The following is a 15,477-nucleotide window of genomic DNA, read 5'->3' as shown; positions in this document are numbered from 1 at the left end:
TATAATTATATATATGATATATAATTAATATATATAATTACTATATATGAATGTTAATTTATTATGTTTCGACATCATACACTTGTTAGACGTGACTATACAAAATATAGATCAGATGTTTTCTTAAATTATAGTAATATGATATGGTTTTAGTTTTCTTACCTGATTTTTTTAATCATTTATATTTTTAAGATATTAAAATTATAATACTTCAATAATGTGTGTTTGTAAAAATCTTATCAAGTATTATGATGTTTTTTTAAAAATGTTTGTATATTTTTAATTTTTAATTATTGTCTATCGTATTTTATGTAAAATTTCATGATGCCCAACTATGACTTTATATAATACTTTTACTGTGACGTATAAAATTTTTCGATAAAATGTTTTTTAATGACTTAATGACTGGATCAATAATAAAAAAATTTAAAACCATATAAAAAGATGTTTCTGTATTTTTAACTGGAATTTTTTTAATACTTAACCTTTTAAGCACTAATTTTACTAATAATGAAATTAACTGCATTTTTTTAAATGGCAACCACTATATTTTTAATAGATTTTGATACCTTTTTTTCTAAAAATATTATTGGTAAAATTGATTTTGTAATTTATTATAAATCGCTGATTTATTTTTAATCTAATGTTTGAATTGCATAATATTTATTCTCAGCTTTATTCAGTTGTCATAATGCGCCTAATCTACTTGTCTAGATATTCTTAATATAAATACTCCCTGGTAAGAATTATGTAGTAAGCAAAATAAAATGACTTATTGAATTAAAATTCTGTATATTAATACAAAAAACAATTGAATTAAACCAATTTGTGTACAATTTCAAATTTTAAAAATAAGTTATAAAACAAGAATCTTGATTCTATAATCATATTTAAAATAAATTATTCGCAAGATTTTTACATAAATAGTTAATATCAATAAAGGTAAATATGTACCAAAATTAGATGTCTTAAATCTGAATTTAATTACAGGTTTGAAATATTATTATAATATTAATCCAACACCATTATTACCTTAGCCACCACATTAAGAATTCATATTTTTACCATTATAAAAATGAAAAAGTAATTTTAGAGAAAAAATGTAAAATAATGATTAAACAACAAAAGTGCTTAAATAAATAATAAATAAACATAGAATCAAAATAACTAATTTTAATTTTGCATTTTTGGCTTTTTTTTATTTTTTACGTCATATTAATATATTTTCATTCAATTCTGCTGAAGATTTGGTGAATTTAAAATTTGGTCACTTCGGTAGATGTGGTAAGTAATTTTTCAAAATATAAATATTTAGTACTTATTTGCTGTACAATAATCGTAATTCATTTTGATGAAACATGGTTTAATAATTGTAGAATGCAATAATAGTTTTGAATTTGTTATTTTTAATTGGTAATAATTAATTTATAAATTTTTATTAATTTTTAGGTCATATTTGAATACATATATTTTCATTATTTTTAATGTATGATAACCATATATTAGTATTTGGTGTATATCATTAAACTTATCATTGATGTAGACTTAGGTAAGAACTAATATTCATGTATATTACGAGTGTATGTGCCTCTATCACCACACTGTGCTCTGTGTTCCCACATAATTGTGATTATTCTATAAATAAATGATGTTTTAGTATCGTTTCTAATTCCTAATTCTTATTTTTATATTTAAAAATTTTGATTTATCATTGTATTGGAGTAACCTAACACATTCCAATACCTATGCGTGTTTGCAATTTTGTATAAAAATTAAAATATGTGTTAGTGCTGTTTATTTTTTAAATTTATTCTGTGATGTAAACAATTACTAAGCACTATAATAATTAATAGTTCAGTTAAGTTTCAGTGTTGTAAATAATTGTAATTATTTAGACTTTGTCTTTGACATTATATTAGTATAAGACTTTGATAAAATATTATATAGAGGTATACACTTCACAATAAAAATATGTGTCTATACTCTATTATTTTATTCAAATTTTAATAAAAGAAACATTATGGTGATAAAATTGTGTTTATGTACACATATACAGTCAAATAAATTAAAACTATCATTATTTTCATAATTTCATGAATTGTTTATTTTCTTATTATTTTAGATTCAATGCTATATTATGTTCAGACTGATGATTTTTATAATAACTTAGTTAATGATTCTAACTTGCTTGACTGTATGTATAATTCAGAGTTACTAAAAGACCACTCATGCTACATTATCGAATGAAAGATAATTTCTTTGCTTTTTTTTATGAAACAAAAGGTGTTTAAATGAATACTTAAAATAGAATTCTTTTGTGAATTGTAAGTTTTAACTACTATTTTATAGTGAACATCTGAAGATATTAAAACTTTATAAATTTGAAGGCTAGAATTGTTAATTATTTACCATCAATTTCATTTCTCAACTACGCTGAAAAATCATTTATAAACTACAGTATAACTGTACGTTCTATATAGTTACCCTATATTTATTACTGATGTATACATTTTATTTATTTGAAGCAGTTTCTTCATAATCATTATACCAATGTATTAAATAAAAATTGATTTTTAACGTTTAAAGTACTTAGGTACCTACAGAATTAATAACATGATTTAGCAATAAATATTTGAAAATACATTGGTTAAAAATTAAATTACACTATATCATTATTACTCATATATTAATAGGAACAGGTATTTCTCGTGACAAAAACTTTATGAATCCTGTAATCTTACCTATGACTGACGACCATGTTGTTAATCGTTTTTACGTTTTTACGCATTAAACAAATATATAGAAAAAACTCCATAATACAAAATAAATTATTAATACAAATAAATTTATTCAAGAAAATATATTAAAATATTAAATAGTTTATTGAAAAAAAAAAATATATTTATCATGATTACATCTTTAGACATGATCTATTCATCTACATGAGATGGTCGTTCTTGACCATTTACAACATATAAAAATAGTCAAAAATGTTTTGGCGAACTGGCATCTTTGTAGTTGTTGTACGGCTATCTAGGTTCTCCATACGTTTCTCATTATATCTGTAAATATTATAATATAAAATCAATGTTTGGTAAATGCAAATCATTGTTTACAAAAGTACATCATGTTTTTTAAAGAAACCAAGGTACTTCAACTCGTTCTGCTTTATAGAAAATTGCTCATGTACCCTGTTATTGAGAAGAAACCATAATGGATTAGTTAATTTTTTTGAATAATTCCTTAATAAGTATTTCCTCAATCCTTTTAATCAACAATTGTAACAGACCAAAATCCAATAAAATTTAAATCTAAATTCATTAAACAATAAAAATGAATATTTGGAAGAAGTTTTACTTTCGATACCCCCTCCTTTCTCAAAGAACTAACTAGATGAAATAATATGTAAGAATATTTTCCAAAATTAAAAATTAAAGTATCTGGACTGGACAGTTATGAATGTTGATAACAGATCCAAAAGAAAGACATTGATTTTAAAATCAATACATTCATCACTCCATTCAGAATCTAAATCGTTCTGAAGATGCATAACTATCAAAAAATGAAAAATAATCTTTTGAAATATTTGATATGAAAGTACACATTTGAAATATTTTAAAACAAATACCTATTATGCTATTTGGCAGTCAAGAAATTTTAAATTGAACAAAATGTTATTTTACTGTTAGAATTTTATACTATCATCAGTATTGGTTAAAATATATACCTTGTAGTTCTTATGGAATTTGTTGTTGTTTGCATTGTTGTTAATGGCATTGTAGTCGTTGATTTCATTGGACGACTGGTAGGATGTTTCATCGAGTCCATAGGTCCATCGGGGACTAACTTTGCCAACTTAAAAAGGTACTCTGACCAATCAAGCAAAGTTCGGTGCCCTTCTGAAATGTATGGCATTGTAGTCGTTGATTTCATTGGACGACTGGTAGGATGTTTCATCGAGTCCATAGGTTCATCGAGGGCTAACTTTGCCAACTTAAAAAGGTACTCTGACCAATCAAGCAAAGTTCGGTGCCCTTCTGAAATGTATGGCATTGTAGTCGTTGATTTCATTGGACGATTGGTAGGGTGTTTCATCGAGTTCATAGATCCATCGAGGGCTGGCTTTCCCAACATATAAAGGTACACTGACCCATCAGGCCAAGTTCGGTCCCCTTCTGAAATGTATGTTGGGTCATCCTTTGCCATAGTTCTTGATAGACTGTCACACAGGTCTTCGAGCATTTGCTCGTTGCTAGGTGGACTTATCGCCATTCGAATCATTTTGACACCCTCAGCAGGAGCATCATTCACTTCGTATGCCTATAAGCCAAACCGTAAAAGACAGATATAGATATCAAAACTTATAATATAAATTTATAAATTCAAGTACACTGAAATCCAACCTCAATTTACAATTATCGATGAAGTCGCGTTTTAGACTGATAGATTGGACAGTAATTAGAAATCTTAAGACTAATTACAAATAATATTAATGTTAAGTCAGCAATGATTAACATAACTATGGTAATTTATTGGTGTTTATTGATGATTAAACATATTTAATTGAACATATTGTAACAATTTCATATAAAAAAAATCTACATAATATATATATAATGATTATGCAGATGAACAAACTCACAAATAGCATTTGGTTATTTTTGGTATATATTATCATTATTGTTTATTTCATTGAAAAAATAATGGGCACCACTGATTGGGTTAACCCATGAGTTCACAATTTATAATAATAAACTTTCTATAAAAATTCAACTTACTACAATATAGGTACCTACATTTTAATTTATATAATATATACTTTTAGTTGTACAAAGCTTATAATAGGTAACTATTTAAGTAATAAGATAGGTACCTACATTATGTGAGCAACTAGATTAAAGTTTAATATTTAATGTTTTATATTTTGTTCATTACGCAGTCAATTAATTATTATTTTTTTAACTATTAAAGGATTGATTTGTTTTGGCATTAGAATGGTAACATAATATTATATATATATATATCTTATTATAAGTAAATAGATTGAGTTAGTTTTCTGAGCAGTTGTGGTATAGCCTGCTGTATTTAATAATAATTGTCTTGAGTTATAACTATGTTTAAATACAAGGCGTTAGTTTTTTTAATTATATAAATTACAAATACTTTTAAGGATAATTTTTTTATTGGTAGTATATTTCTTTTTGGTATACATATTCTGGATTTTAGAAATTATTCTTTTTTTATTATTTATACTTATATATTAAACACAAAGATCTTATTAGTATAGAAAATGATAAACTGAGAAAAGAGTATGAGTTTAGTTGTATATTTCTAGTGGTAGGTACCTACTTTCATTATTTTATATATTCTGTTAGACCTATAGTTTCGTTTATAATTAATTCTGTGAACATTTTGTGCTCGTTGAAAAAATAAAATTTATCATTAACAAACATCGTATAATAAAATATATTTTATCACGAACTACCCGCCAGAATGAATGATCTATAATACGTGTATCGTGTTCACCCTCCACTCCTTAAGTTAAATAACAACGAGTTTGTCTATATTATAATAATAACATGCTAATACTGTATACTCACGGCACATCTCAAAACCAGGTCGTTGATATCCTGTGAGATTTTTGGCTGGGAATGATCTATTAATTGAACATAATTCCAACCTTTAAAAATCTCTTCCTTCTTAGTAGGTTCCTTTTGTGAAACGCACTCAAAAGCGAAGTGATCCATGTCTGATTATAAGGCACAAAAATAGAACAAGTACATGAGTATTTAAAGTTATAATCGGCTTAACTTTTTAATATTAATAGGTAATTGTCAGTTGTCACGAAATTGCTTGTAATAGTAGTAATAATAATAATTCATTATACGTACTACGCATGTCTTTACAATGACCATCATTGCTGGTTTTCCCCGGACGTTCAAGCCACAAATTAAATAGTGGTGCAGCGCTTATCGTACGGTTGTGTTCCAAGTAGGCGCATCCGAACATTGTCATCGGTGTTTGTATCATGGCAACTTCATAACGTATTCCTAGTCCTAACGGAGGACACAGTTTGCCCATTAAACTGTCCAAAGCTACAACACACACGATGGAGACAAATTAGGCATTAATTTATGTAAGCGTATTATACTGTTATTATACTTAAATATTTTAGTTTATTTTTTGAAAATATTTAGAGGAAAAAAATTATTATTGATTAATTTCTCACTAGTTAAAAAATGTCTTAAATTATATGTTGATTTGGTCCATTTAATACTCTTTACGTATATTAAATAATTATGAATTATATCGATCGCGGCAGTAGAATTGTAAATAAGTAATTAAGCAGATTAATAATAATATAATAAAGAAAATAACGTTAAAATGTTAAAACATATTATTGTTTAGTATGCCTAGGTACATAAATAAAATTACAAATCGTAATAATAAATAAGAACAAATATAAATTTAAATTTAAATAATTTAATGTGTACTTATTGGTTATTAGTTATTGCTTACTTTGTTTTTTAATTTCTTCATCCGAAGTTTCTTTGATCATCGATGCTGCCACCCAGGATGAGAATAATACGATGAAAAAGAAAATATAAAATTGTTTTTTTAAAGACTCCATCATTTATAAAAATCGGACGTTTTACGAACGAGAATTAAAACACAACAGATTACAGTTATCGGCACAACGCAAAAAAGTGAAAAGAAAAACGAATAGTGATACACTAAAGGTGTCTGCGCTCTTACATGCCTTTTTATAAGCTTCTGCAGCGGCGGCGAAAATGGGATCCATCCCTTCCACCGGTTTAGGGTAGGGGGCGTCATTGTCGTGTACTCGTGTATTATATGGATGTGAATCTCCAACGTCCAACAATATGGGTCAGTGGTGGAGGTAAATACATTATTTGACGTAGGTGTACGGCGCTAGTGGTGAATATAATAAATAATATAATATAAAATGAAAATCGTACGGAATCGGGATTCTATACTCCGTAATATATATAAATGGATAATTAATATTATTATTTTTTTCATTACCTATAATATTAACTCCGCCGCCCCGTTGACCGATTGTTCTTTTTAAGTAAAACGTCGTGTGCGATCGCTTAGATGTTGTAGGCACATATTACATCGTGTAATGTATAATATGTTGTAGGCATATAGTCAAATCAGGCATTTTACTAAATGCCTAGGCATATAGCTAAAGAATTTAATTTATACGCAATTTAATTATCCACCTTGACATTTAGTCAAAAGACTAGGCATTTATCTAACTAAATGCCTATTTAAAGTCAGGAAAATAATAAAAATCAAACATTTTGTATTATTTTAAACATTGAACTATATTTTCTATAAATAATTTATTGCTATTTTATTAAAAAAAAAAAACTATGTATTATTTATTAATATGTAAAACACGTAATGAAGTATGTTTAATTTCATACACATCGATACTATTTTTTTAAAACTTAAATCATAATTATATTATATATAGCCATATAGGTAAACTAATTAGATGTGATAGTACGAGTATAAAAATGATTAAAAAGGATATATTATAATTAAAAATGTTTGTTAATTTTTATTTATAACTTATTATTACATGTAATTGTTTGGTGGCATTAGCTGTAACATTTAAATATTTGATATTTTTTTTTTAAAATACTTTAATTTTGAATTTGAACAGAGCAATAGTTATTTTATTATATTTTAAAGACATTCGAATTAAATAGGAACAATATCATTTCAGATACCTAGCTGTAGAGTGTAGACGCGGTCTCGTGTTTTGGTGGTAAAACCGTCTCTTCAAGTATAAACGATTACAATATTATGTTTATTATCGTATATTCTTTTACTTTTATTCTTTTACTTGTATTGGTCTTGGTAGTCTGTGGGCAAGGATGACAGTACCCAACTCATATAAATCATTTCGGACACAAAAGGGATGGAATGCTTGTCTGCACATGAGTACGATTTAGGTCACAGCTCACATAAGTGAAATCGAACAACTAAAATACAAATCCTGCTAGTATTATTGCAATACGTTTCTCTTAGTCGTGAAACTGCGCAGTATATCCTTCAGCTCTTTATACATAATGGATATTTTGTTGACCATCTGCTGTGACATTGTGACAATAGTTTATAATACAGGTACTTTAATCCCTAACGTACAATGCCACGTCGGTCCCGTGTTCTGTGACTGACCGAAGGGCGCCAGCCAGCCGAGTCAGGAACAGAACACGGCACCGACGCCGTCAACCGCAGATATAAGAAGAATAACAAATATATACCTATAGCCATAGCCTTGTATTTTAAATCGTGACGGATTTTCGTCTTATTTATGTATAAGACAAACCTGAAAACATATTTGAATTTGTCACTCAAGTCTACTTGAGAACGGTCAGTCCATATTTTTGATATTGTCTACCAAATTCCTAAAATCATTATATTACAAACGAGTAATTAAAAAACTGTCATATTTCAATTATTTAAAAAGTTATATTTTAATATCAAAAATGTGGACTGGCCGTTCTCAAGTAGACTTGACGAAAAATTCAAATTTGTTTTTAGTGATTATATAGTATATAGGTTCATTATGAAATTAATTCACAGACCTGTCACTTGTGCCACCTTTTTTCAATATCAATACAAATATTTATAGTGTACCTTTAACCTATTCAATTATGATTATTGGGTTTTGTTAACATAATTATTTTGAAAGGGCCGATTGAATTCGAATAACTAAAATCCACATACCGCAATATGTATTATTACAATACGTTTCTCTAAGTCGAGAAACTGCGCAGTATTCCCTTCAGCACTATATATTTTTACGGATTATAATGATGTACACTCTTCAGTTATAAAATGCAACAATATCGTCTTGAGCCTTAACATAATGTGTATATTTTGTTGACCATCTGCTATTTTGCAGTGACAATGGTTTATAGTGCAGGTATACCTAACGTATACCGCCACACCGGTACACTATACAGTGTACACGTAACCTTCGGTCAACGGGAAATGTTATCGGCGCTGCAAACACGATTACTGTCTTTTTATCTTCATGCTTAAATACAAAAAGAACACACACACACGACACACATCACCTTTGCGCTCAAAAACATATAACACTGTTGACTTAAATTATTTACAGTTGATAAATACGTCAGCGTTTTCTACACACAATTAAGCGGAGATAATGACGATTGTATTTCAAAGAAACGATAAAAACCAATTTATAAGTAATTAAATTTATTAATACTACATGATGTGATAATAATAATTCTTTATTTTCCAGTCGGTTAGTCATTAACCATCAATTTAAACGACAAAATTATTGATTTTGAATACGTTAGTGTGCCCAACATATGTAAAGTTTTTTTGGTAGTTATTATTTATGATTCGTGAAAAATAAAATGGATTACAAACACGGCCCGCACGAGTGGCCGTACTCGTTGCGGACGGTCTCGTGTTATAGTATAGGTCACCTTCTATGACGGACCAGATCGCGCCAGCCAGCCGAGTCAGGAACAGAACACGGCAACGACGCCGTCGACCGCTGATAATAATAATAACAAATATATATAGCCATATCCTTGTATTATAAATCGTGACAGATTTTCGTCTTATTTATTAATAAGACGAATCTAATTAGAGTAATCTAATACTCAGAGTACAAGACAAAAGAGATAAGTTATATTTCTGAAAAAAAAAACAGTTAACTCATGCAAAAGTTCAAAGCTGTTCTGTTATTTTTTTTACTATACTCAATTATTATTCATTTTACGTTTTAATCAATTATTTCGGTTACAATACATACATTCATACATACATACGTGCATACAATACCTACATTTTAATACCTAGCCAGGCACGGCGCCAAGGGGGGGCAAGGTGGGGCTCTAGCCCCCCCAGAAAACAGATCAGCCCCTTCGCCAGCCCCCCCACTAAAAAATATGTACGATATTGTGTAAAATATCAATATTTAGCTTATATAATATATTTGTCACAACTAAAAAAATTGAGGAATAAAATAAATTTATTATTTGTCTAATAAGGAAAAAATTTACTACAATTTCAATAAAATGTGTTTTGAAATTTGTAAAATAAGAAAAAATCTTCTATTTATTTTTTATTACCTTTATTGAGTATACTAATTACTAGATGAAAATGAACAAATAAACGTATCCCAAATCATTGCATTAAAAATGATTGAAACAAATTGTTCATTACTAAACACAATTACTTTAATTCATATTTATGAAATGTAGGTAAGTAAAAGAAACATAATTATTCATTTACAAAGGTATGTTATATTTAAGTCATAAAGAACTTATCATTTTTGTGTATCATGTCATCATTATGAATATAGTTGTTGAAGGTCTGTGATTAGACATTTTATTACATAAGGTACAAAAAAAAATATTTGACATTATTCTTAAAACATTTTTAACTATTCAAAAGTTTGTATATATTATCTGTTTAGACTCTTAGAGCATACAATAAAACGTATGCACTATATAGATAATAGCTATATTATGTTATATGATACGAAAATATTTATATTTCATTAAAATAACCTCAGTATTTGTTGAAAAATTTTAGCCCACGTAAAAAAAATATTTGCCCCACTCTGCCTCCCCTGGAAAAAAATTCTAGTGCCGTGCCTGTACCTAGCTATTGCCTATTATTAATATAGCCGTATATGTTTGGGCAAAACAAATGTTACTTACACAGTTACACACATTTCATTTAAATAAGCACTTATAAAATATAAAACCTTATAACTACGTCCAATACATAAAGTTAGAGAAATTCAACAAACATTTTATGTATAAACCGTAGGTACGCAATCATCATGTACCTCAAAATGTACACAATTCTGTACGTTTGATAAGGAATGTATAATACAAGCAATCGCGTTCCTTCTATTAGATTTATTGTAGGTACATTTTATGCTCTCGAATATTGAAATAATATGCCTGAAACTACTAGGGACTCATCCGATGATGCGTGCGTGTACGAGATAGTCGTATTTGTAATCTTTTAAGAAATAAAATTGATATTGGTAATAAATCATTTTTAATTTTATTAATACCTAATTAAAATTATTTATTTAATATTATTAACCTTTTGACTAAAATCATTTAGTCCAAATGTTCATATGCACTACAATCTACATATTATACACACACACACATATATAATATATACATGGTTTTGATGTTATATCGAAGTTATACGGTCATGTATCATAATTCATCCAGAACTTTAGACTTGCTCGTTTGATAAGGGCTGTATAATATAAGCAATCGTGTTTTACTAGATTTATTGTATTTAGATTTTATGCTTTCAAATATTGAAATAATATATCAGAAGCTACTAGGGTATCATCTTACAATGTGCGTGCTCGAGTTTTAGAATATAATCTAATTTGGTGCCAAAGTACCTATGACATTTTTTTTAAGTATTTAAATTAAAAATAAATCTTAAAATGTTTTAAATGCTATAAGTATGAAAATATAATTTTATCAGTGTAAAAAAAGAGTTAAATATTATGAGGAGGACAATACACAACCCATATAAATCACTTCGGACATAAAAGGGACGGTATGCTTGTCTGCACACGTGTGCAGGATTTAGGTCACAGCTCAGCTCATAAGTGAAATCGAACAACTAAAATACGAACCCTGCAATGTATTATAGCAATACGTATCTCTAAGTTCGGAAACTGCGCAGTATTTCCTTCAGCTCTTTATACATAATGGATATTTTGTTGACCATCTGCTGTGACATTGTGACAATGGTTTATAATGCAGGTACTTTGATCCCTAACGTACAATGCCACGACAGTCCCGTGTTCTGTGACTGACCGAAGGACGCCAGCCAGCTGAGTCAGGAACAGAACACGGCACCGACGCCGTCGACCGCAGAGTTATAAGAATAATAACAAGTATACACCTATAACCATAGCCTTGTATAATAAATCGTGACGGATTTTCGTCTTATTTATGAATAAGACGAATCTGAAAACAGATTTGAATTTTTCATCAAATATACTTTAGAAAGTCCAGTTCACAATTTTTATTAAAATATAAATTTTTAAACAATTGAAATATGACAATTTTTAATTACTCGTTTGTTATATAATGATTTTAGGAATTTGGTAGATAATATCAAAAATGTGCACTGACCGTTCTCAAGTAGACTTGAGCGACAAATTCAAATATGTTTTCAGATTCGTCTTATACATAAATAAGATGAAAATCCGTCACGATTTAAAATACAAGGCTATGGCTATAGGTATATATTTGTTATTAATCTTATATCTGCTGTCGACGGCGTCGGTGCTGTGTTCTGTTCCTGACCCGGCTGGCTGGCGCCCTTCGGTCAGTCACAGAACACGGGACTGGCGTGGCATTGTACGTTAGGGATCAAAGTACCTGTATTATAAACTATTGTAACAATGTCACAGCAGATGGTCAACAAAATATCCATTATGTTAAGGTACAAGACGATATTATAGTAGTTTATAAAACAGGAGTGTACTTCATTATAGAATATATAAAATAATATATAATTCAATATATTTATAATATTATTACAATACGTTTCTCTCAAGTCAAGAAACTGCGCAGTGCACAGTATTTCCTGATCTTTATATTTTTACGAATTATATATTATTTTATATATTCTACAATGATATACACTCGTGTTAGAGAACAAAATCAGAAGATATATAAAGGGAGGGAAAATATATATTTATAGAATAACATACAATACTGTTTCGATGTAAATTTATTTAATCTTTAATATAAATAATATAATAATAATATATAAATATAATATAATATTACAATATATTAATATATTATTAATATTTAATATTAATAATATATTGTATTTAGGCATTCGCCGAATATTTTAATTTTTAATTTCGAACAGAGCAATTGTTATTTTAATATTTTAATGACATTCGAATTAAATAGGTGCAATTTTCATTTCAGATAACTGTAGAGAGTAGACGCGGTCTCGTGTTTTAGTGGTAAACTCGTCTCTTCAATTATAAGCGATTCCAATATTATGTTTATTATCGTTTATTCTTTTATTTTGATTGTAAGCGTAGGCTTGGTCTTGGTGGCCTGTGGGCGAGGATGACAGTACCCAAACCATATAAATCACTTCGGACACAAAAGGGACGGAATGCTTGTCTGCACAAGTGTACGATTTAGGTCACAACTCAGTTCATAAGTGAAACCGAACAACTAAAATACGAATCCTGCAATGTATTATTTCAATACGTTTCTCTAAGTCAGGAAACTGCGCAGTGCGCAGTATTTCCTGATCTTTATATTTTTACGAATTATATATTATTTTATAAAATACTACAATATCGTCTTGTGCCTTTACAGAATGTATATATTTGGTTGACCATCTGCTATTTTGCTGTGACAAATGACAATGGTTTATGGTACAGGTAACGTACACCGCCACTCCGGTACACCGTACACGTACCCTTTGGTCAACAGGACGTGTTATTTGCGCTGCAAACACGATTACTGTCTTTTTATCTTCATGCTTAAGCACAAAAAGAACACACACACACGACACACATCACCTTTGCGCTCAAAAACATATAACACTGTGACTTAAATTATTTACAATTGATAAATACAAACAAATTTTATACAATATACGATATAGGCACCTAATATTATGATGTGCATACTTCATTCACATTTTATTACATTGTAACTAAGTTTAGTAGTGTTAGTAAATCATTATAGACATTTGATATTTAAAGCAAAGTTGTACAATACTTTAGAACCTACATAAAAATATTAATTTCTTAGTACAAAATGTGTAATCACAATGTTGTGTTTTCTTAAATATAACAAAAACACAATCGTTTTTCACAAAATAAAAAGGTAAAAAGTCCACAATGGCGTCACACCCTCGCACACTACACTAGGTATACTGGGTGTATAGAAATGGTTAACCAATTTAAGTTAACTTCGTGTTATATTAACACATCTCAATACTAGCCACCCTGGTATATTATGCACAAACATAATAAATTATGTTAATGTGTTATCATTACGCTCAAGGTTTAGTAATAATATGTAATTCCACTTTCCTCTGATACCTATTCATTATCTTTATGTAGCTCGAAAATATAATATTTATGTTAATATTAATGTAGTTAATTTATAAATATATAATACATTAAACTTATTATTTTTGAATGTAGATTTTACATGTAATCGAGTTTATGATAAAATTTTAATTTGTAACATTTTTAAGCTTTCTTGAAAAAATATACTTGGTAATAAATGTAGGTTGGTATAATTAGAAAATATATTTAATACAATTGACGATTTCATATTTTGTATTAAACAACTATAATAGTATCAATTATTTAATGGAAACTGCTATTAAACGACAACTCAAATTGAATTTAGATAATACTATAATTATTTTGTTATTATTGAATTTGTCGCCCAAGTCTACTTGAGAACGGTCAGTACATATTTTGATATTATCTACCAAAATCCTAAATCATTATTTTACAAACGAGTAATTAAAAAACTGTCATATTTATTGTTTAAAAAGTTATATTTTAATATCAAAATGTAGACTTGACGAAAATTTAAATTTGTTTTTAGTGGTTATAATATAGTATATACATTATGCAATAATTCACGACCTGTCACTTGTGCCACTTTTTTCAATATCAATACAAATATTTATAGGTACCTTTAACCTATTCAATTATGATTATTGGGTTTTGTTAACATTATTATTTTGAAAGGCCCATTGAAATCGAATAACAAATACACCACTGCAATGAATTATTACAATACGTTTCTCTAAGTCGAGAAACTGCGCAGTATTTCCTTCAGCACTATTTATTTTTACGGATTATAATGATGTACACTCTTGAGTTAAAAAACAAAAATATCGTCTTAGTCTTCACATAACGTGTATATTTTGTTGACCATCTCCTATTTTGCTGTGACAATGGTTTATAGTGTAGGTACCTTAAAACGTATAGGTACCTCCACACCGGTACACCATACGGCATACACTACCCTTCGGTCAACGGGAAGTGTTATCGGCGCCATAAACACGATTACTGTCTTTTTATCTTCATGCTTAAATACAAAAAAGACACCAACAAACACACACTCACACGACACACATCACCTTTGCGCTCAAAAACATATACACTGTTGACTTAAATTATTTACAGTTGATAAATACGTCAGCGTTTTCTACACACAATTAAGCGGAGATAATGACGATTGTATTTCAAAGAAACGATAAAAACCAATTTATAAGTAATTAAATTTATTAATACTACATGATGTGATAATAATAATTCTTTATTTTCCAGTCGGTTAGTCATTAACCATCAATTTAAACGACAAAATTATAGATTTTGAATACGTTAGTGTGCCCAAC

At 28.4% G+C, this 15,477-nt stretch overlaps 1 protein-coding gene and 1 long non-coding RNA gene across 2 annotated transcripts in view; one reads left to right on the top strand and one right to left on the bottom strand.

Annotated features, from left to right (window-relative positions):
- Positions 1 to 2,893: 2,893 nt before the first annotated feature.
- Positions 2,894 to 6,910, bottom strand: LOC126552186 (uncharacterized). The gene is made up of 5 exons (XM_050206860.1): positions 6,520 to 6,910; positions 5,892 to 6,095; positions 5,601 to 5,749; positions 3,728 to 4,320; positions 2,894 to 3,062 (listed from the first exon to the last, which is right to left on the bottom strand). The coding sequence occupies exons 1-5, from the start codon at positions 6,632 to 6,634 to the stop codon at positions 2,966 to 2,968; spliced, it is 1,158 nt and encodes a 385-aa protein (XP_050062817.1). The 5' UTR covers positions 6,635 to 6,910; the 3' UTR covers positions 2,894 to 2,965.
- Positions 3,868 to 15,477, top strand: part of LOC126552187 (uncharacterized) — a 37,059-nt gene continuing 25,449 nt past the window's right edge. The window contains exon 1 of the long non-coding RNA XR_007606020.1: positions 3,868 to 4,002. This is a non-coding gene — a long non-coding RNA (uncharacterized LOC126552187). The remainder of the gene's footprint in view (positions 4,003 to 15,477) is intronic.

This window comes from Aphis gossypii, chromosome X (genome assembly GCF_020184175.1).
Source record: "Aphis gossypii isolate Hap1 chromosome X, ASM2018417v2, whole genome shotgun sequence".
NCBI classification, from domain to species: Eukaryota; Metazoa; Arthropoda; class Insecta; order Hemiptera; family Aphididae; genus Aphis; species Aphis gossypii.
Note: the sequence above shows the minus strand (reverse complement) of the source record. Positions and strands in the feature narration are given on the sequence as shown.

Excerpts from the sequence above, each read along its gene's own strand:
- LOC126552186 (XM_050206860.1), bottom strand. The coding sequence starts at position 6,634 with ATGATGGAGTCTTTAAAAAAACAATTTTATATTTTCTTTTTCATCGTA. Across the intron at positions 6,096-6,519 it reads TGAAGAAATTAAAAAACAAA|CTTTGGACAGTTTAATGGGC; the intron begins GTAAGCAATAAC and ends TGTGTGTTGTAG. Across the intron at positions 4,321-5,600 it reads ACCTGGTTTTGAGATGTGCC|GCATACGAAGTGAATGATGC; the intron begins GTGAGTATACAG and ends TTTGGCTTATAG.